Source organism: Elephantulus edwardii, unplaced genomic scaffold (assembly GCF_000299155.1).
Source record: "Elephantulus edwardii isolate Elephantulus edwardi_28Jun2011 unplaced genomic scaffold, EleEdw1.0 scaffold00261, whole genome shotgun sequence".
NCBI classification, from domain to species: domain Eukaryota; kingdom Metazoa; phylum Chordata; class Mammalia; order Macroscelidea; family Macroscelididae; genus Elephantulus; species Elephantulus edwardii.
The window spans coordinates 3179191-3201786 of record NW_006400011.1 but is presented as its reverse complement, the minus strand read 5'-3'; the positions used below and the strand labels follow the sequence as shown (position 1 = coordinate 3201786).

Sequence of the window (22596 nt, the reverse complement as noted above, 5' to 3'; positions counted from 1 at the left end):
GGACATTAGTGGGCAAAAGCCAGAGTCCTGTCAGCCACCTCTTTCTGCTGCAGGTGTTTTGATAATTTGGCTTACTCTTCTGATAGCTCCCCACCCATTTCCTCCTTCAACCTGTTCCCTCCCCTCTGCCACCAAAAGGGGAGGAAATAGAACCACAGGGTATTGGGAGAAACAGGCTAACACGCATCACCTTTTCCTCTTCACCTCAAGACAGATATTATAAGCAAGGAAAACTACAAAATTGGATTAGCTACCATTTTTATCCAAGTGAACAATGATGAGGGAGAGATGCAGATGGTCATTAGGTTATGACACCTGCACACTTTGAAATCTCTGACCAAAAAAGTCAAAATGTGTTACACTGGGGTGATCTGTTGTCAAGAATCTCTCCAAAGATCTAACAAGCAGGGATGCCAGTTTAAAGATTAAGGTGCCCATGACCCAACCCACGGTATTTTCAGTTGCTTCCTGTGCATCTGAAAATTGGATGACTAAGGATGATAGAAGAACCAATGCCTTTGAATATGTCACGGAGTGCCAAAAGAAGAAGCCAGTTTCTCAAGAAGGCATTGCAACCAGAGTGTTCCTTAGAGGCAAGGATGATGACGTGTCATCTCACTCACTTTGAGGGTATTTTCAGAAGGAATCAGTCCTTGGAGAGAGAGGTCATGCTGGGAAAGAGAGAGGATCAGCAAAGGAGAGAAAGACTTATTGAGATGCTTTGGCATAGTGACGACCACAGTGGGCTGAACTTAGCAGAGATAGCAATAATAGTACAAGACAGGGCAAGGTTCAGAGCTGTTGTTCTAAGCATCACCGTGAGTCAGGGCTGACTTGGCGGACCTAACCACCACCACCTACCACACACCTCCCTTCCAGGATGGTAAAATTTGGTCTCACATACTGTGACGTATGAGGAAGAGATAGTCCTTGGAAGAGGACATCATGCTGGAAAACCGTACAGGGTCAGCGAAAGAGAGGAAGACCCCTCACCACCACCAAGATGGAGAGGCGTGGTGACAACAGAGGGCTTGAGCGTGATAGTGCAGGGTTCTCATCTGGTGTTCTTGTGGTCACCATGATCCCTTGTTAACTCCATGGCACCTACCACCTACAAAACCTCCTTCTTGCCTCTTCCCAAGCAGCATCTCACTGAGAGGAACACATCTGCCGTGTAAATTGGGAGCTCTTTCCTGCAGACATTCTTTGGTCTGGAGAAGTAATATAGCCATCATGCTACCATTTTCCATAAACCCAGCCCCCACTCCCACCTTCCTATGTGACTGACTATTTGCACTTTTCAGTGTGGGTTATTTTTCCCGCTCTCCAAGGTGAGAATTTTGGTAACCAAAGACTTGGCAGCAGATTCGATTTCCACAGAAATCATGGTTTTGACATCTCAGACTGTCATCCGTCTCAGCACTGTTCCCTGCGGAGTCTAAATATATCCCTGGGCTGTCTCGTCGCCCATCAGAACCACCTTGGGAGTGTGCACCCCAAGGGCTCAGACTGACTCAACCTGCTCTGAAGCTCCCTCCTCTTATTGGCTTCTCTTTCTGATGGGAAAGTGGTAAATTAGGCTGGGAATCGAAGGATTTGGCTCAGTTGCAGTTTGTGTGGGTTTTTACTCTTTTCTTCCTCTCTGCAGACACCTGCTTCTCTCTGACTCTGATTTCTCGGTGTTCTTAACCACTCAGTGCATAATATGGTCTTTTACTGATGATGCTGGCCTTCGCCACACTCACAAACTCCAGCACTCACTCCAGCACTCCTGCGCCTGGCCTCTGTCACTCAGGCAGAAAGGAAATAGACTTCGTTCTTCTCTCTACAGCGAGCTCTGGTAGCTTAATGAGATGGAGTTATGCTGCCAACATGAAGTCATGCAGTTCAGAGTCACCGGCTGCTCCATGGGAGAAAGATCGTCCTGTGCAGTTTGCTGCCTCTATAAACCCACTGGCGGGTCAGCTGTGAGTCGATTCTGACTCAAACACACACAACAACAACAACTTCTCTCTGCAGATCTCACACTAACCCGTGCAGACATCTGAGTCTCCCATGCATACAAGTTACAGTACCTTCTGCCCCCTCAGAATTTGCACTAATGATGAGCATTTAGAGATCATTTCCAAGGGTGAGTAAAATCAGATCAAATCGGCAACAGGTTAAGTGCCACTGTCCACCCAGGAAGCACGTTTGGAGCAATTAATGAGGCAGAGAATTTGACCAACTGTCATCAGCCACCACTTCACAGGAAATCACGCAGCGTGGAGGATTTGAGGCTCTTTTGAATGAAAATATGTGGGCCCAGCTTTATTCTATACCTGGAGTGAAGAGTGAAGTGTCACTCTTAAGACCTCTTGAGGTTCTGGATCACAATAGGGCACTGGCCGTCTGACTTAACATGTCCCTGCTTGAATGCTGGCTTCAGACGTCATGATGACTTCACTGTGGCCGTCTCTGTTTCTACTCCTTGAACTTCTGTAACACTGGTCACTAAAGAGAACTGGCCGTGGAAGCTTTTTTTCCCTTGCTCGACATTCGTTGTGTGGATTTCCTTCCGTCTCATCTTTGGCTCTTCACAACTACCTTGGCCTAAGACTTTCCATCTAGAAAACCTAACCCTCATGTTTCCTACTGTCACTTCTATAGATTTACATCTTTACTCTTCCCCTGTTCCAGGCTTCACCAGCCTTCTGAATGCACTTCTGCTCTCCTGCAGGACTCACATTTCAACCACAATTTGTCTGAAGGGGAAAAAAAAAATACAAGTATATTCTCCTTTAAACTCGACTCTCCTTCAGCTGTATCTGTTTATGTCAGGGGCATTGTCTTCTCCATCCGTGTCCTGGGCCACAATGTTCTCACAGCCTTTTTCTCCATCATACGAGTGTTTTCTGGAAGGACCGCCGCAGGCGTCCAGGACACACATGTGAGGGGCCGTCCCTAAGAGCTTAGGACAGCAAATTCTGTTTGGGAAGCCTTGCGTAAGTGCTGAGGACAACACTAAAACTTCTCTCATTTATTCCACTTAGGCCACCCAGCATCTCGTCAGGCTCGATGCAGGACATATCTGGGAGCAGACATCACAGGACTGACCATGTACTTTATATCATTGTCATTAGGTGCCTTCGAGTCACTCGGACTCATATTGACCCCACATACAGCAGAGCAAAGCCCTGCCCGATCATGCATCATTCTCACAGCCCCCACTGTGGCTAATTTAGCCTGTTGTAACCACTGTCAGTCCACCTTCTGGAAGGTCTTCCTCTTCTTCTCGGGCAGGAGTTAGACCCGGGGTGCCCTCCCCTCAGTGTGAATGAGAAATAGGTGTTCTTTGTGCAGGCTCTGCCACTGAATTTTAATTGACAGGAGAACACCAGGAAGTGCACTTCACCCTGCTCAGCTTGGGGCTGAAGTCACGCGTGCTGACATTCATTCATTGAGCAAATATTTACTGCGATGAGGCATACTGGGTAACACACTAGACGTCTAGCACAGCCCCAGCTCTCGGAGAAACTTTATAAAGCTATAAAGAGTCTTTGGAAAGTTCCTTTGCAGGTATAATTTAATTGAAATCATGGTAAGTGCATGTCCCAGGACTGGCCACGTCTAGCACACTTTGTGGCCCTGTCCCCCAGGCTTTCTATCCCAGGCTCCTCAACCCCAAGCTGCATCTTCACAGGGTGCAGATTCAGCGGACAGGAATCCCGGCCAGGGGAGCAGTTAGGCCAGGTCAGTCCTGTGCCCACACCCCATTTCTGGAGATTTGCACATCTGAGAGTCGAGTGGAGACTCTTCTCTGGCCTCACGCCTCTTGGCCGCCCACCAGGCTGCCCCTGTGTTCTCTCTGCCTCCATTCTGGTGCTTCTTACTCGTCCACTTCTACTTGGCTCCATTCTCCCAGCCCACCTCCAAGCCTTCATCATGTCCCCTTTTCTCTTTGTCCAGATAGTAATGCTGTGATCTCTCCCTCTTCTTATTATTTACCAAGGGTTCTTATCAATGTCACCTGAACTTGTCACATGGACTCAAAGACTCGGTGATAGGGCCCAACACTCACTCTTACCAAGCCCTGTAAGGCATTTCGATGCTCACTAGCACTGGAGACAAGAAACACTGGTGATGTAGTGCATAGTATCATATGCTACTAACCAAGAGGTTGACGGTTTGAATCCACTAGCCCCCTGTGGGAGACAGACAGTCTTCTCCTGTTAAGATCTGCAGCCTCCGAAACCTGATGGAGGGTCCTTAGAGGTCAGCATCAGCTCCACAACTCTGAGTTTTAACATTTGAGAGCCTGGTTGAAGCAGCTTTCTTGGAATTTAATGGATATTGCCTTATTTTCTTTCTTTTTTTTTCCATAGTTCCCCTTCTTTTTACTTTATATGTTACTATTTAGTTGCCATTGTGCAATTGTAAGTCTACAGCTTTGCTCACATTCCTATTTTTACAATGGTTCACAAAAATAGTAATATAGTAGCATATTAATGTTTTGTCTCTGTAACTAACTTTAAAGGCTACTGTTTGTCTACATTCATGTTTTTACACAGTGTTTCAAATAATAGTTTATTTCACACGAAGATAAATTGCTGAAAGCTTTTACAATCCATTTTCATCAATTTTCATATAAGGAATATTATCCCCTAACCTGATATGGATTCCATAGTATCTATAACTCATTGCTATTGAGTCAGAATCAAGTCATAGCTGATCATCTGTTGGGTTTACGAGGCTGTAAATCATACAGAAGGAGAATTCTCATCATTCTCCTACCACTGGTGGATTCAAACCCGCAGAGAGGTTAGGAGTATAGCTCTCAATGGGCTGCACATTCTATATCATATGTAAAGAAATGTTAAATTCTGCACAATCTCTAAAGTCTGTTGGAAATTTCTTCATTTCTTAATTCTGTAGATTCAGGGTAACTTAAATTCCAAAACCATGATGTGTAGGGGGAGATAGTTGAGGTATTTTCAGAAGGGAGAAATGTTCTTTTAAACACTAGCTATATTTCCTAGTGTTGAATATAACATGCATGTACTGCTAGGAAGACCAACAGGTTTGTCCTGGAGAGGGTGAAGCTGGGCTGCGTCTTGGAGTCAAGGATTCTGAAACTTTGTCTGACATACATTGGGCATGTTGCAAGGAGGGACTGGTGCTTGGAGATGGACATCATGTTTGGGAGAGTGGAAGGATGGTGCAGGAGAAGACGACCCTGGATGAGAGGGATCGATTCTGTGATTGGGATGGTGGGAGTGAGTGTGTCAGAGATAGTGAGGTTGGCACAGGACAGAGCAGCATTTAGGGCTCTTGTAGGTCACCATGAGTCACAAGTGACTTGATGGAACATAACAACAACACAACAACAACAAAATAAATGATAATTCAACTAATTATTAGCGAGTTGCAACCGACTCATAACGGATCCTCCAGCAGGTTTTTCAGAGGCTGTGAATTTGGTGGAAGGACATTGCCACCACCAAAGTGCCACCTTTACATTAACAGCGTAACTCCCTACAGGTAATAGAACTGAAATGGGAGACGTTGTCTCCTTGACATCAGTTTTGTGAGAATGATAAAAAAGAACAGATTTGTGTTTGGGTGTGTGGATTAAAGAGCTTGGTTAGAATGTGTGATGTTTCTTACGCATATCAAAGACTGAGTGATAGTAGATATGTCAGAGTATATCTCTGGGGACCTGTCTGGAACTTTGAAAAGAGTGCAGCTGTTGTTTAAGAAAGAATGTTTTTAATTCACTGTTTAAAGTCAAGGTTTTAGCCTGTAAGTTATGAAAAAATATGTTCTTTCCTCCTCTCCTTTTCACTTCATGCTTGATATATTAAATGTGTATTTAAAGGGTTAGCAAATAGTATCTTCTTTCTGGAGCTGAAAGTGTGGGGGGAAAGACTTTATTTTAATCCTTTCATCCTGGTAGTAATTTTCTTCTCACCCTCCCAAATGCCACCATTTAAAGTAGTGTGCATTGTTCTTCTGGGTGTGTCTTGTATGCAAATGTTTTTAATTTTGTCCATCCTCATTCATCTGAGAGCTGGACTGGTAGTGTATGTAATCCATGTGAACTGTACTGTAGACCCAAAGGACGTGCTTTTTTGGAGGGTCAAATCCACCAGCCTCTCTGCTGGGAAAAGATGCAGTCTTTTCCCATTACAGGTCTCAGCCTTGGGAGGATTGCTGTGAGTGGGAACCGAACGGACAGCAGTGAGTTTGAGTTTTGAGTCTGAATATGAATAGTATGGTCTTTCTCTTAGTCAGGATTTTGTTAGCTAGTTCAGATATCAATCCCTTTTCATTTTAGCTTTGTGAATGTGTCTTAGCACTTGTCTGTAAACCTCCCCTAGAATTTCTTTCAACAGAAAGAAAAAGAGTTTTCATGCAACCTTTGCTTTTGCCCTATCATTCCTATTTCTGAAACTTTACGTAAGAAGTTCCTTCTCTGCCCTGAGATTGTGTCAAGCAAGGATTCATTTTTAGTTTCCTCTCTGTTGTGAACCATTTTTACCAACACCAAAGAATAAACAATAAATCCTTTCCAATTGGTTTGTGAAGACATCTTTATTGTCTGATACAAAGGTTGGGGTGTTTGGGGGTGTTTTTTCCTCCCCATTTTTCTAATTTCACTGATTCCACAAAAATGCTGGTGAAAGTTTAAGTGACTCAGAAGGCTGGAAGAATAAGCTGCCTCCAGATGACTAGTAAGAATAATACCCATGAAAACAATGTCAACATGTCCTTACCGGGCCCTGGAAAGTTCCTGCTGGCCTCCAGTTGAAAAGAATGTAATTGCGGAAGGAAATTGTTACTTGTCAACATTGTCTGTTCTGCCTGCAGAGTGGTGACCTCGTCAGCCACCACAAACTCAGTCTCATCTTACCTTTCATGATTCATTTTCTTGACTATCATATCATTTTGAATTTATTATTATCATGAAAAGCAACTCATATTCTAACCACAGACGTACATCCTATGGGTGAGCAGCACATCTCAGTACAAACTATACCACCAGAGCTCCCCAAATCCGCGATGCAGCAGGTGCAGCCCCAAATTCACACCCCGCTCTGACTGATCCAAAGCTGGGCTCCTGTCTACCCCTCACACTAATACTCATACACCTTCTACTAGTGAGTTAAACTTTAGTGTCTCTGTAGCTGAAGGTGGTTTTCTTTTATTGCTGTTTTTACTGCTGTTGAGTTGATCCAGAATCCAAGTGTGACCCACCATGACAGTTCTTTAAATCCTTGTGGCTGGAGACTGCCCATTTTTCTCCCATGGTCCTAGTGAATTTGAACTGCTGACCTTTGGGTTAAAGCGCAGCATGTAACACACTACACCACCAGAGCTCCAAGACCTTTGAATATTACAATCGTACATTTCAGACCAGCAACTGTAACTCCAATATTTAAAGTCCAGTCACATGATTTGCTTTGCAGTAAAATTGTAAACAAGATACAAAGTCATTCACTTTCTGATAATTCATTTCTTGTCCTGCCTTGGAGCTCATGTCTGATTTCAGTCATGAAATTGTGACATTTCCCGTTTGTTATAATTGATACCCTTGTTCATAGTTTTGTGCTATCATCAACTTAGTACAGTGAATCTTCTAAACTTAGTTGACTTTAATATTTACACTTGTGTCTGCCAGGCTAAAACGGCATTTTCGTCATTCTTTCATTGTGCCAGATATGAATGAAGCCATGATCTCTGTCAGCACTGAATAGTACCATAAGCACAGCCCAGTTTTCTGATGGATCTGCACCTTGTTTAATGGATAAGATTACTAATTTCATTTCCTGTCTACAACATCTTACATGTTATAAATTTAAGCATACATTTCTGATACCCCTGGTATTTTAAACAGTATGTATTTTTACTCTTAAGAAAGGAAGCATTTTAAACTAGAACATGAAGCACTTGACCTTTATTTCCTTAATATGATATCAGTAATGATAATTACCAGATTTGTCATTACTGTTCCTTCCCTCCTTCCCCCCCCCCCCCAGTTTCTCTCAGTTTATTAAAAGCCTGATCTGGCATTAGGAATGAGGATATTTTTATTTGAAATGTAGCACTCTTCCCTCACAGAGCCCCAGCTTTCCAAAAGTCCTTTTTCTACAGCCTTGTTTATCCCATCAGACATCCCTGCCCTGTTTACATAACTGCCCTTGTTGGACGGAATCTTTTACTGAGCCCAGCTCTACTCTAGCACCACAGCCTGTTTAACATGGAATAGGCTCAAAACCTAAAAGGCACTAGAGAATGTGCAATAAGCAAGAACCAGGGTGAATAAAACTAGAGGCATTTGGATGAAAATGGAGCTTTGGAAGAAGGGAGCAAGAGCAGGGGCATTTATGTCAGCAAAGACTAAAGAAACAGAAGAGAGAGGAGTTCCTTTGTGAGAGGTGGAGGAGAAGCCCCTTAGCTGGTTGTGGGGAAGGACAAAGGTGTTCATTGACAGTTTGAAATGGGGCTCATTTATTAACCACTTTAGGGAGCTACATGTAGACAGAGCAACAGCAAACATGTGCTTCTCCGGGTTTTTGTTAGGTTTTGTTTTTTGTGGGGTTTTTTTAATGAAAAGAAAAGATAGGGCAGACTGAAGTGCTTTCTATGTCTACAACATTTTCATTTCCAAGAGCTTCAGATTTTACTGCAGTTTTAACCAATTCTTATACCATAAGATCCGAGTTCATTGTCATTTTGGTCATTAAATATATTATTATTTTTATGTGCCATCGAGTTGGGACCAAACTCAGAGCTGACCCTCCAGCAAGGGGTCTGGTTTGGTTTTGATTTTTGTTTTGGGGGTTTTTTTTATTACTTTTAATGAACATTTACAGAGATTTAGGATTTCCATTCATTCATTGTTGCACTTTTCTCCCCGCCCACCCCCCCAAACCCAGTTCGCTTTTCTCTTTGAAAAGTAAAGAAAAATTCCTACATTGGTATACAATCCCCCCGCACCCCACCCCCACCCCGAGTATACACCACTCTGCAACCTTCATTTAGGACTCTTATGATAATCACAAAACCCTATAATATATTGCTTTTAAACTCGTCTCTCCCTCATCCATTTCAATGACGTATACGTAATTTATCCAGTTTTTCTCATTCTTACCCCAACCCTGATGTCAGTCCCATTCTACAGCAGTGGCACCATGCAGTTTGTGACTGAGATATTTCACTCAGCATAGTGTCCTCCAGAGTCACCCTTTTTGAATAATATTGCACAAGTTCCTTGTTTTTCAGTGCAGCATAGTATTCCATTGTGTGAATATACTACAGCTTCTCTGTCCATTCATTTGTTGATGGGCACTTAGGTTGTTTCCAACTCCTTGCTATTGTGAAGAAAGCTACAATAAACATGGGTGTGCATATATCTGCTTGGATGTCAGTTATGGTCTCTTAGGGGTATATTCCCAGTAGTGGAATTGCTGGGTCAAATGGCATCTCTATTTGCAACTTTTTGAGAAAGCGCCACATCGCTTTCCACAGTGGTTGCACCATTTTACACTCCCACCAACAGTGAATAAGAGTTCCAGTCTCTCCGCAACCTCGCCAGCACTTGTTGCTTGCTGTTCTGTTAAATTTTGCTATTCTGACTGGGGTGAGATGATAATCTCATAGTTGTCTTGGTTTGCATTTCTCTTAGAGCTAGGGATTTTGAACATTTCTTCATGTGCTTGTTGGCCATCTGAATGTCTTCTTTGGTGAAGTGTCTGTTCATATCCTGTGCCTATTTTTCAATTGGATTATTTACCTTTATCTTGAGACTGCCCATCTTTTCCCATGGAGAAGCTGGTAAATTTAAACTGCATTCCTTTGGGTTGGCAGCACAGTTCCAATTAGACCCCCAGAACACCCTTAAAAATATATCTCTGAGGGAGCTCTGGTGGCCTAGTGGCAAGAAGCTGCACTGCAATCCCAGAGATACACTGTTTGAATCCACCAGATGCTCTGCTGATGAAGGAGGGGCAATCTCCTCCTGAGAGAGAGAGAGAGATAGAGATAGATGAGGTAGAGATATCTGAGAGCCAGACAATGACTAAGGAAGACAGAAGAAGAATTGATGCTTTTTGAGTTGTGGTGTTGGAGAAGAGCACTGATTATCACATGCACTGCCCAAAGAATGAACACACCTATCTTAGAGTAAATACAACGGAAGTGTTCCTCGGTGACAAAGATGACAAAGCTTCATCTCACATCCTTTGGGCATGTTGTTAGGAGAGACTCTTCCTTAGAATGGGATGTCGTGGCTGGAAAGGTGGAGGGTTGGCCAAGAGAGGAACACATTCACTTAGATGGAAGAACACAGTGAAAAGTTTGTCAGAGAAGATGAAGCTGGCACAGGATAGGACAGGGTTCAGATTTCTTGTTCATAGGGTCCCTATGAGTTGTACTCAACAGCCCCTAACAACTATTACATTAACTCATAACACATTTTAATTGGACTTACTCTTCCTTGGAGGGTTTCATTAGATAGCTGGTCACAGCCAGTGCGCTGATTGTTGTCTTACAGACGTGATCTTTGTCAGAACTGGAATCTCCAGCTGGCTGGCAGTCCACCACTGTAATCTCCGCCTAAATACCTGTCTCCTGCTGCGTGTTATCCTACTAACCCTAAGGTTGGCATTTTGAATCCATCAGCTGCCCCATGGGAGAAAAATGAGCAGTCTCATCCCATAAAGATTTATAACACTGGAAACTTGATGGAGGGCTCGCTACGAGTCAAAACCAAGACTCAAACTTCTGAGTTCAATTCTACTTTTTAGCTCCTCTCTTCTTCATGTCTCCCCAACTACTAGTTTGTGCCATTTCTTCTTCTTTGTCAGACCAAGAATCCTTTGTCATGTAACATCTTCTTGTTTTACCAAGAGTGTGAGAAGAAAGGGCCAAGAGTTTTCTTCTGTCCCTTAAGAAAAGCAGCATACTACTCATTTTTCATGGATGACATTATCTTTGCCTCACAATGATCTTTGATGTTCATTGAGCAGGTGTCACTTATTGTGTTAAGCATTTCATATGTATTTTTACTCTTCCCAGTAACTATATAACAGTCCTTGGGTTATAGAAATGGTTAAACACTCATATCTAGTTAAAAAGCTAGAGATTTCTCTCTATTCAGAGGTACCTCGGAAGATTGTTCTGACAGTGTTCATTATCTATCCCCTTTTTTCTTAGTTTCACCCAATCTCCATATCAGACCTTCTTTATAACTATTATTTATACTATGCAGTATTTGTCCTTTTTTGTAACTCAGTTATTTCACTCAGCATAATGTCTTCCAGGGTCATCCATGTTGTGTAATATGATGAAGGAAAGAACTGTTTAAAAGGAATATATAGCTAGGCATTATTTGTATGGCAGCAATCCAGAATAAGAGGTACATAGCAAAGTGAACTGAGGGGACGACCAGGGAGGGAGGTAAATGTGCAACAGTGAATGATTTTTTTTTTAAAGCAAACTGGGTGGGTATGGAGGAGAATATGCAACAATGAATAAATGAAAAATCCAACTTTTCTGTAAACTTTTGTTAAAATAACAGTAAAAATATTTTTTAAGAAAATAAAAAAGAAGATAGTCCTGACAGTTTGTTTCCAAAAGGCCATTGCTATCCCTGTGGAGCACAGTTGTATACTAATAAGCATTGAGCCATCAAGAATCTCAGTCAACTTGATGGCAACTGCCTTGATTTTTGTTTTGTTATGAAATTGTAGGTTGCATATGGAGGTGTCAAATGTTATGGTTTAACCAGAGGGCACTTGGAAAAAAAAAGGAAAGATGAGGCTTCTTAAAGGCTTGGGATTATTTTGTAGCTAGAGAATTTAGATTTCATTCTCCTCTCCTCTCCTCTCCTCTTCTGTCTCTCTCACTCTTTCACTCTCCCCCCACCCCAACTCCATTGCTCAGAAGCCTAAAAAATTGCTTTTCTATCCATTGTGTTAGCACTGCTTGGGGACAAAGTCTCCAGCTACCTTTTCCAAAATGTCTTCTAGACCTTGTACAATGTGCTGTTAGGCTTTTGCTATTGTTGTTAATTGCCATCAATCAGTTATGACTCACGGAGAGGCCATCACAGAAGAGTGAAGCCCTGTCCAGTCCTGTGCCGTCCTCACTGTAATTGCCACACTTGACCCCGTTGTTAATAGTCACTGTGTCAACCCATGTTCTCGAGGATCTTCCTGTTTCTTGCTGACTCTCTGCTTTTCCAAGCATGTCCTCCAGGGATGTTCCCTCCTGAAAACGTGTCCTGATTAAGTCTAGCCATCATTGTTTCTAAGGGGCACTGTGGCCATACTACTTCTGTCTAGACTTGTTTGTTCATCTGGCAATCCACCTTCCGTATTCTTGATCAACACTGTAACTCAAATGCATCAGTTCATTAGTCTTCCTTATTCCTCATCTGGCTTTCACATATATATATTGTGATGGAAAAGACCTTGATTTGAGTCAGACCCACTTGAGTCTTCACAGTGATGTCTTTGCTTTTTAACACTGTAAACAGGGGTCTTCTGTAGCAGACTTGTCCCATGGTATGGCTTTCCCAAACCTAACAAACAGTGTGTAAAATTTGGACTCTTCTCCCTCCTCCCTCACCCCCGAATAGTGCTGAGTATGCGCTACCTCATACTTTGAAAAGCCATTCATGTGTCTGGATATGGAGTTTTAATCACTTCAGTTTTGGCACAAAGGTTAAAGACTAAATCTTTTCTAATCGAGGCATTTCTTTTTCTCTAATGAAAACCACAGCTTGAGCAGCTGCTTGTATTATTTTCCCTGCTCTGTGGTCCCGCTGGTGTGTGGGAGTTTGCTGTAGGGTTGTGGAAAAGGGAGCAAATAGGGAGCCAAGAATGGGGTCAGGTTTCAATAGAGAAATAATAATGGAACGTTCAAATCCTTGAGTGTTTTCTTCGCCTACTTGGGCATGCAGTTTGGCGTACTTTTTCCTTTGCAAAAACGTTCCTAAAGTCATGGAAGAGAAACTTATATCTTAAGGCCTGTAACATCAGGAATGTTAGGCTTCAACTTTGATTTATCCAGGATGCCTCCATTTTTGCCTAGAGTTGTAAAATTACAACATAGCTTCAAAGTCTGTGTTGTGTACATCTCATGATTTTCCATCTGTTGGTGTAGACAGTCTAGATTGGAATCATGTGCATCTGTGCTTAATGTGTTTGGGGGTTTTGTATGTGTAGCTTTCTGTGTCTGATCCATTTTGTTTGTCTCCTTCTGTATCTCGCATTCTACCCATTGGCACACCCTTGATCCCCCTTTTTCTGTTGACTTTTCCCCCTCCTCAGTAGTTCATATTATTTTTATTCTTAATTTTTTTAAGTAGATAAACAGATCCTTTCCCATTTCCCCTATTTACTTCAAATAAAATTACTTCCATTTTCTTATGTAGGTTTTGGATATTTAATAACAGGCAAAATAATTTTCTTACTACTGACTACAAATAGTGATGCCAGATTTATGAAAGGGTGGCTAGGATTTGTGTACACTGAATAGAGTTAGATGTGTATCTGTGAAGCCATGTACCTTCTTTCTTGCTTCATTCACCCAAGTTACAATTGCATGAAGATGTGCTGAATCACTTCACTATTGCAGGGTTAGTGTTCAGGATCTGAGAAGTTAGTGTTCAGGATTCTGAGAAGCCCTTCATTCCTTGAAAGTAGCAATAATTGCATATATAAATAGTAAGTTACCCTCTCTCTTCCTCCTAACTCTTCTTGTATTTTTTCAGACCTCATCTTGTTCTCCTAAAGAAGTGTTGGTATTTTTTGGAAGTAGACAAATAAAAATGGACTTGAGGTCAAAATGAGAACATATGTTCCCAGCCCAAATTTGCTGCTGGCTCACTGTGACCAAAGGCAAAGAACCTTAATCTCTGTGGGCTTCAATTTCCTCATCGGTAAAATCGCGGATAATCCTCCCCAGTCTTCATGCATTGTTTAATGAGGGGTGTGTGTGTGTGTGTGTGTGTGTGTGTGTGTGTGTGTGTGAAAGCCTTCCAGGGCTGGAAAGCCTGTGGTCGCTGGAAAGAATCCCTCTGCAGTGATGCTCCTCCCCACAGGCTCAGGAGCATTTCTGTTTTCCAAGCTGTTTTGTCTCTCCCAAATCTGATTTAGTCTCTTTCCTAAAAGCTGGGCCTTTGGTATTTGATTCCCTCCCCTGTAATCTGTATCAGTGCTGGCATTTAATACGTTCTGGCCTTCAAATCAGGCGAGATTGGACATCTCTCATTGCCATGTTTTTGATTGACTGCATTCTGCAAAGGGATCTTGGTGACACAGTTAAGTACTTGGCTGCCATCTGAAAGGTGGGAGGCTTGAACACACCCAGCATCTCTTCAGCAGAAAGACGGATAGGGGAGGCAGGTGGGGGGAATCAGATAGAAGAAAATGTCTTCAAGATTGTCAACATTATTTGTTAGTACATATTGTATAAATGTATATACTATGGGCATATGGGCATATGGCCAGGTGGGACCGATCCTTGGAAAAAGACATCATGCTCAGAAGAGTGGAGGGACAGCACAAGAGAAGAAAACCCAGGATGAGATGGATTGATACAGTAACTATGACAATTAGGGGTAGGTGTATCGGAGTCAGTAGGACTGGCTCAGGACAGGACAGGCTTCTGAGCTGTTGTACATAGGATTGCTATGAGTCGCAGGCGACTTGACAGCACAGAACAACAACATTTGTTAGTAGACAGGCTTGAATCAACAATTTCTCGGGTTTGTTTACAAAGAATTTGTCTCAAAGACTATCTAGTAATTACAAAAACCAGCTAACTAACCAGTTAGATAACAAAAAATGCAATTTGGAGCCTTTGTTCTTGACTTTTTTTTTATTGGCCATTTCCTCCAATTTCCAGTCTACTTCCTCACCTCTTTAAAAAAAATATTATGATTCTGGAGTTAATTAGAAGTGATGGACCGAATCAGATATTGAAATCAGGAATTCTCTCTGTCATATTTCCAGGTATATGGCAAGTTTATTTTATTTTAAAAATAATGCTTCTGATTATCAGAAATTTCACAATAAGTAATAAAAAAATGAACTGAAAATTTACAAAATATAAAAAAATTCATAATCACATTTTAAAACAAACTTGCCCACACCTATAATTTGTCAAATGCAATTAAAACCACAGTGAGATACGATAAAGTCCCAGGTTACCAACTGTGCATGGACACCTGCTGGTATTTTAATGTGTAAATTTGCTCTCACTTTGAAACCATTGGACCAGCCCCTGCTGCCAATAAATTTGTCATTACAATCACCTTCACAAGCCGCATCCACAGCTTTTCAAGCCCTGAAAGGCTTTGAACCTTTTCTTGCACTAAAACCAAAAGGGAAATTAGACTCACTGCTCTCAAGCTGATTATGACTCCTAGTGACTTAGTGGTTAAGGAGTTGCGATGTCAACCTGAAGGTACATGGTTGGAATCCACCAGCCACTGAACAGGAGAAAGATGGGCATTCTCCTCCTGTGCCTCTGAAAACCCACTGAAGGGTCAGCTATGATTCAGTTCCCACTAGTTGATACATAGCAACAGGAGTGGCTCTCTAGAGTGGTGTATCTTTCTCTGGCAAAGTGGCTGTTGGATTCAAACTGCCAATGTTTCAGTTGAGCTTTTCCTCTTGCACTAATATATGGCTATGTAAGAACTTATGCACCTGTTGCTATTGTTGTTGTTGTTGTTCTTGGATGCCATCAGCCTCATGAACAACAGATCTGAACACTGTCCTATCCTCTGCCATCCTCACAATCTCTGACACTCAGACCCATGACTTCAGTCACTGTTTCAAGGGGGAGGAACCTTCCTCTCCATCACCATCTCTCCACCTTCCCAACCATGAAGTCCCTCTCCACGGAAGAACCCTAGCAACATAAAGTGTGTGAGATGAAGCTTTGCCATCCTTCCCTCCAAGGACCACCCTTGGCTGCACCTTCTCCAAGACCTATATGTTTGGGTTTTTGCCAGTCCGTAAGCTCTCGCACTCAGACAACATCACAGTCCAAAGGCATCAGTTCTTCTTCTGTCATCCTTGTCACTGTCCAGCTCTCAGATGTATAACAAGTAATTAAAAATATCATGACCTGATCAATCACACTTTAGTCCTCAAACTGACATCATTGCTCCTCAGTAATTTAGGGAGGCCCCAGGTAGGTAGGTTTCCTGTTCCTACTGACCTACAAATTCGACTAAGACACAGACCAGATCTCATTTGTAACCTATGGCGTGCCTGCACAGCATGTGTTTCACTGACAGTGAAAAATGTTTAAAGTTAAGCAATAAATTATAGAAGGAAAGATCTGGAAAACAAATTATTGGTGGGAATGTAAGTAGATGTAATCCTGTGAAGGATATTTGGTAATGTAAAAAATAAAAAAGCATTTACACTTTGACGCAATAATGCCAAGTTAAGCCTAATCCTACCAATGTACTTCAACTAAGTACACAAAGCCTGTTGTACAATAATATACATTTTTCAGCATCACTTATGAATGTAAAAGATTAAAATGAACACAAAGGTCCCTTAAGAGGGGACTGGTTAGTCATATAGTTTAGCCCTATGGTAGAATGCCATAGAGCTGTTTACAAGAATGAAGGGGGGGGTAAAATTATGATAATGATGAAATTACTGTGTACAGGATACTGCCCTTTGTTTTGAGAAGAATGTACCGTGTGCACAGATATGCTACCTCAGATATTCTTTCTGAATTGACACAAGGGAGTAACAGTGACCATATCAGCCAGGGAACTTTCCAACTTGATTACCATGCTGTGTCCCATTGGTCCTCTTTCAGTTGTTCTGACAACTACATATATTAAGAAACTTTTATAATATTCACTTTACTTGAGCAAGGAAGCTTAGTGGCATTCAATGTTGGTGAAGGGTTGAGGTAAATGAGTTCTCATGCACTGTTGGTGGAACTGAATATTTGTACAGTACTCACATACATTTTTTTAAAGGCAGCATGATAGTTTGTACTGCTCAAGTCATCAAATGATGTCCGTACCTTCTACATTTCAGTTCTGTCACCTCTAGAAACTCCAAGTCTATACATTAACATACAAATGTCTTTAAAGTTAAATTTTTCTTTTAAGTCCAGATTCCCACTTTTTCTTTTAAATCCAGTTTATTTACTTCTTGAAATAATAGCAACCCATCTGTTGTTTCTCATACTTGGGAACTGCCCATTTTATCACATTTGAACATTGCACAGTAGTGTTAAGACCCAGTTATTTGCACCAGCCAGGATGCATTTCATCTACACTCACTTGAAACCCTCCAACTGGATGCCGGTGAATTGTCTCCATAGTGACAAGACAGAGCAGGAAGAATTCAATCTCATTCAGCAGCTCTTTATTAAGCATCTACCTTCTACGTAAGTTTCCTTGGCTTGGCTTTTGTGCTCATTTTAGTACCTGAATGCCAGCTTTATTATTGTTGTTTTCTTTTCTATTTTATCATCATGCAACTTTTGCAAGAGAAAACATCAATGGAGCATCATTGCAAGCTTGAGTTACAAGTACACAGGTGGTCCTAAGGCCCTCACTTCCTGCTCTGGTTCATTTTATCTGCACACGTGAAGTGTTTCATTGTACTGGAGGGATGGCAAACAGCTTAACCAAGCTGCACAGGGAGATTTCCCACAGGCCAAACCCAGAGCAACATGATAGAGACCAGGGAAGTACAGACCACTGGAAGCCCAAGTGGCACAAAGCTTCCATCCCACTGACCATTTGACCATAGGTTTCCAGCCAGTAGCAAATTGACAGATCTGAATTTAACTGCTCACACTCTTTTATTCCTATGTTATTAAATTTTCTTGCTCTTTTTAATGACTCTTTTTTTTTCTCACCTCTGGTGGCTAACTGGCCAAGGATTTGCACTGTCAACACAGAGGCCATTGGTTCAAATCCCCCAAAAGAGAAAGGCAGACACTCTGAGACTTTCATGTGATTTACAGCCTCTGAGAATTTTTCGGAGTGTCAGCTTTGAGTCATTTCTGACATTTTGGCACCGAGTTTGAAGTTTGGTTTTTTGGCATTTTTGTTTTGTCTTGCTAAATTTACAATTCACAGGATGTGTTTCCATTCTTCATATAGAGTTGATTATAGATACAGATCGTTTGGTATTATCCACGTGCTTGAAAAATCTGGATATGTACTAGGACCTCTTCACCATGCTCAGTACATCATTCATTTTGAGGTAAATCATTGGTCATCTTAAAGGACATAAAAACAATACTTTCTAGGCAAGACGTGTTTCTTGCCAGCCTTCGCATCATGTAATATAGCTTTAGGACCCAATCATGAAGGCAGCAACGTATCCACTTGGGTATTTGCTTTCAAAATGTTCTTTAAATTCATTTACACTGTGACAACGAGCAGGTTGCTGCTGTCTGATCCATTCTGAGCATTTCTGGGTCCTCCAGATGGAAGAGATCTTAGTGGGGACATTGCACAGAATCATCAAAGGCCGTGAAAGACCATGCACTTCCTCCCTCTCCTAGGACAAGCTTGACAGTAACATCCCAGAGCAGATGTGCCGACAACCTCCAAATGTTTTCATTCGGTGGCACAAAGACTGTTATTCATGAAATGGTCTGTTAAAGAATTAGTTCCTCCACGCGGAGGTTGTGGGAATATGTGTTATGAAAATTGATTTCACATTTGGTAGGAGACTCATACTTAACTCTTTAGATCTGAGAGCCTGAGGTTTGACTCGATCTGTTTTTGAGGCCGCAGGCGTCACAGAGAATGCTGGAATGCAAGAGCTCAGCACCTTTTCAAAAGGCTTAAAACGGACTGCTCAGAGTATTGTATTCTTTTACAGAAGGAAGCACCACCGGCTCTGCAGGATACAGTGAGAGAATGTGGGCATTCTGGGTTATGAATATTTGCATTATTCTCCTGATACAATTCCACCTCTAAAGCTTGTGCTTGTTGGTTTCAGGCTCCTTATCTAAAAGAGACCTACCATCCTTGGAGTATAGGTTCAGGTACCCTTCAAGAGCTGTCCAGAGCAGAGCTCTGACCCATTAAGTTTTCTTAAACTATAATCTTTGTGGAAGCAGATAATCAAGTCTTTGCCTCACAGCAGGGAGATGAACCATAGGTTCGAATGTCAGCAGTTGTAACATTTGGTAATATTTAGGCTTTTTCTTTATACAGAGACTTAGTGTTATTTATGTTGGCTGTTCTCAGTATAATGTCTTACGAGTGCTCTCAAGTGTCTGTGATCCTGAAGTCTTCCTGTGCAACAAGATGAGAGAGAGGTGGAACTCTAGGAGTTTAGAAGGCGTGCAGCTGAGTATTGACACCATGGCCATGCCAAGGGTGATTGTTCATATGCTAGAATGCATTTGAGAATCCACCGGATGCTCTGCTGGAGAAGGAGGGCCAATCCCCCTGTGCCAGTCAGATCTGATTTAATGGTACACAACAAGGGGGGGAAGTACTAGGATACATTTGAGATTGTTAGTTATAAAAGATTCACAGACACAATAGAAGAAGCAAAGAATGCCTAAATAAAAATACAGACTCAGAGAAAATAAATGGTACTAAAAGGATTCTTGTTGTTGTTGTTGTTATAAATGCCATTGAGTCAAGTCCATCTCATAGTCGTTATGTAAAAAAAAAAACAAACTTTATTATTTGAGTCAAGATATTAACAGTCATGGCAACGATGCCAAAAAGGAATATATTAGGGATCTAAAGCTCTTATTGTTCAATGGGAGAAGCCATTCTATTCTGTCGTTGACTTTCTCCTCACTTCACTGAGAGAGCTCTTCCTCACATATTCATTTAGAGATTTTCACACTGTGTCTGTCATTGTAGTCCGAAAAGAAGGCAGAGATGTTGTAGCCTCCTGGCTAATACAGTCACACCAGCCATCTGCGGCTGTTAAGAATTTGAAATGTGACCCGTCTGAGCTGAGATGTGACACCAGTGGAAAACATATACCAGATTAAAGAGAAAAAGAAATGCAAGTCTCCTTTTTTCAATACTGAGTTTGGATATATTTGTTATTTCCCCATTTGCATGTGTAATAAGCACCTGAGACTCGGCCTCTGTCCACCCCTCCGCACCTTCCTGTCCTGGTTAATGGCAGCTCTGTTCCTTCAGTTGCTGAGACTAAAATTGGGCCCACATTTCTAACACTTCTTCATCACCTCTTCTAGTAAACTCCTCATTTTCCCAAAGCCTAACCACTGATGTGTAGATTATCATTATGTGCCATTGAGTTGGAACCCACTCATACTTGACCTCTCAGGTGATGTGTGGATTGCTGAAGCTGCTGTTCTCAGAGCAGCCGGAGTGATCCTTCCATAACATGGGCCAGGTCACCTCTCCACTCAGACCCTCCAGTGACTCCAATTCCATATAGTCTCCAAGGCCGGACATACCTGTTACCTCTTGACTCTTGTTCCTTTGTTCTCTGCATCCCACTGGCCTCCACCACAGGGTTTTTTCTGAGAACACCCAACTACAGAACACATCACTCCATCACGTGCTTCAAAAGTCACTTTCTTGACAGTCCCTACTCTGTCAACCTTGAGCTCTGCACTCACTTCTCCTAATCTCTCTCTCTCTCTCTCTCTGTGTGTGTGTGTGTGTGTGTGTGTGTGTATACACATACATACATGCATACAAACTTTATATACTGTATTTATTTTCTGACTGCTAAGTTGTAAGCTCTAAGAGGGCAGAGATTTTTATTTGCTCTTTTTCTGGCTGTATTTCTGCACTCAGAACAATGCCTCCACCTGATTTCATTGCCATCAAGTTCCCTGTGACTCACAGCTGACCCTTACTGGGTTTCCTTCCCACCTCACAGGAGGAGATTGCCCATTTCTCTCCATCAGAGTGGCTGATGGATTCAAACTGCTTTTGAGTTAGCAGTACAACTCTTGACAAACTACGCCACCCGGACTCCTGAAAACTATATTGAGAGGGTAAATGAACACATCTTTGTCTGCATGATGTTCCCCAGATGCATACTGAGGCCTGCTTCACAGTGGCTTTTCATTCCTCTTTAAGATTCTCAAGTGTTATGTTGTAAACAGGATTCAGAAAATACTAAGAGACACCATATTCTTGACTGGATTTCATATGATCGTTTCTCCTAAATTGAAAACAAACACTCCTAGAATGCAACAGTAGTAGCATAAGTATTGAAAATGTGTAAAGAACCTATTGGTCCCTAACATTTTCCAAAATATGTTCAAAACCCTCTGCAAGCTTCCCCACCCACAGAATTGCAGATATAGTAGTGTTTTGTTTTGCTCCAAATTTCACTTGCTGTAGGAAAAAGGGAAGGAAGCTCCATGGAGCCCCAGGTGCCGAGTGATTGTCAGACACCCCCTGCCCCCCAGGAGATGCACACTCAAGGCCCAGCTCCTCCCAGGGCCTCAGCAGCATCACAGACACATCAGATCCTGTGGGATCCCCAAAGAGCAGCCCTGTGACAGTCAAGGGCCCACTATATTTTTTCATTCTATTGTCAAAAATAATATCTAAATACAGATATTTTTGAAATCTTTTTCTTCCAAGCTCCTCAAAATGCATTGTCATCTAGTCAGAACTGCCTCATAGCTGACCTTCCAGCAGGTTTTCAAGGGCTGGAAATTACGCAGGCAGAGATTGCCCATTTTTACCCCCCATGGAGCTGCTGGTTATTTCGAACACCCAGAGAGGTGCCTTTGTGTTCACTGCACAACTCCCTGCCCATAATCTACCAGAGCTTCCAAGCTGCTAGGCCTTGGTGTTTTAGATTGCAAATTTGTGTGGGTATTTATTAATTTCAAATAAATAATTAGGTGGTTTAGTTCTCAAAACCAGAACGACTGGCTGTGTTTTAAAAGTGTGACTTGGTTTAGATGCCCCACAGGTCGGGCTTGAGTTGCTCTAACCTCTCCCCCAGAAAGCCATCACAGTCGCTGAGGCCCTGCTCGGTGGTTAACCATGTGTGACCGAAAGGTGGTGATAAAAAATGCAGACATGTCAGAGGAGATGCAACAGGACTCAGTAGAGTGCGCAACCCAGGCGCTGGAGAAATTCAACATAGAGAAGGACATCGCGGCCCACATCAAGAAGGAGTTTGACACGGAGTACAACCCCACCTGGCACTGCATCGTGGGGAGAAACTTCGGTAGTTATGTGACACATGAAACTAAGCACTTCATCTACTTCTACCTGGGCCAAGTCGCCATTCTTCTGTTCAAATCTGGTTAAAGCATGGACTGTGGCCACCCACCCAGTGATCCATCCAAAAACAAGGACTGCAGCCTTCATTCCAAATACCAGAGACTGAAATTTTCAGGCTTGCTAAGAGAACGCCCCCATCTTTGAATCATTGTTGTGTTTTGTACAGGACCTTCCTCTGTACCAGTTTGTCATGGTTATAAAGCAGTTAGCAAATGAGCTTACATTTGTATTTCTTTTCTATCCCATACTTTTCTCTGCGTCATGTTTTTTTCTTTCCTGACAATCCATTCCTTTAAAAAAATAAATCTGTTGGAGATGTGTGTGTTAAAAAAAAATAGTGTGATATAAGC

At 42.1% G+C, this 22596-nt stretch overlaps 2 protein-coding genes across 2 annotated transcripts in view; both read left to right on the top strand.

Moving 5' to 3' along the window:
• The window catches only part of GAREM (GRB2 associated, regulator of MAPK1), a 153890-nt gene that overhangs the window by 88340 nt on the left and 42954 nt on the right, over positions 1-22596 (top strand). The gene's annotated exons all lie outside the window — the stretch shown is intronic.
• On the top strand, positions 22004-22273 carry LOC102865359 (dynein light chain 1, cytoplasmic-like). The gene has a single exon (XM_006899559.1). The coding sequence runs from the start codon at positions 22004-22006 to the stop codon at positions 22271-22273; it is 270 nt and encodes an 89-aa protein (XP_006899621.1).

Excerpts from the sequence above, each read along its gene's own strand:
- LOC102865359 (XM_006899559.1), top strand. The coding sequence starts at position 22,004 with ATGTGTGACCGAAAGGTGGTGATAAAAAATGCAGACATGTCAGAGGAG.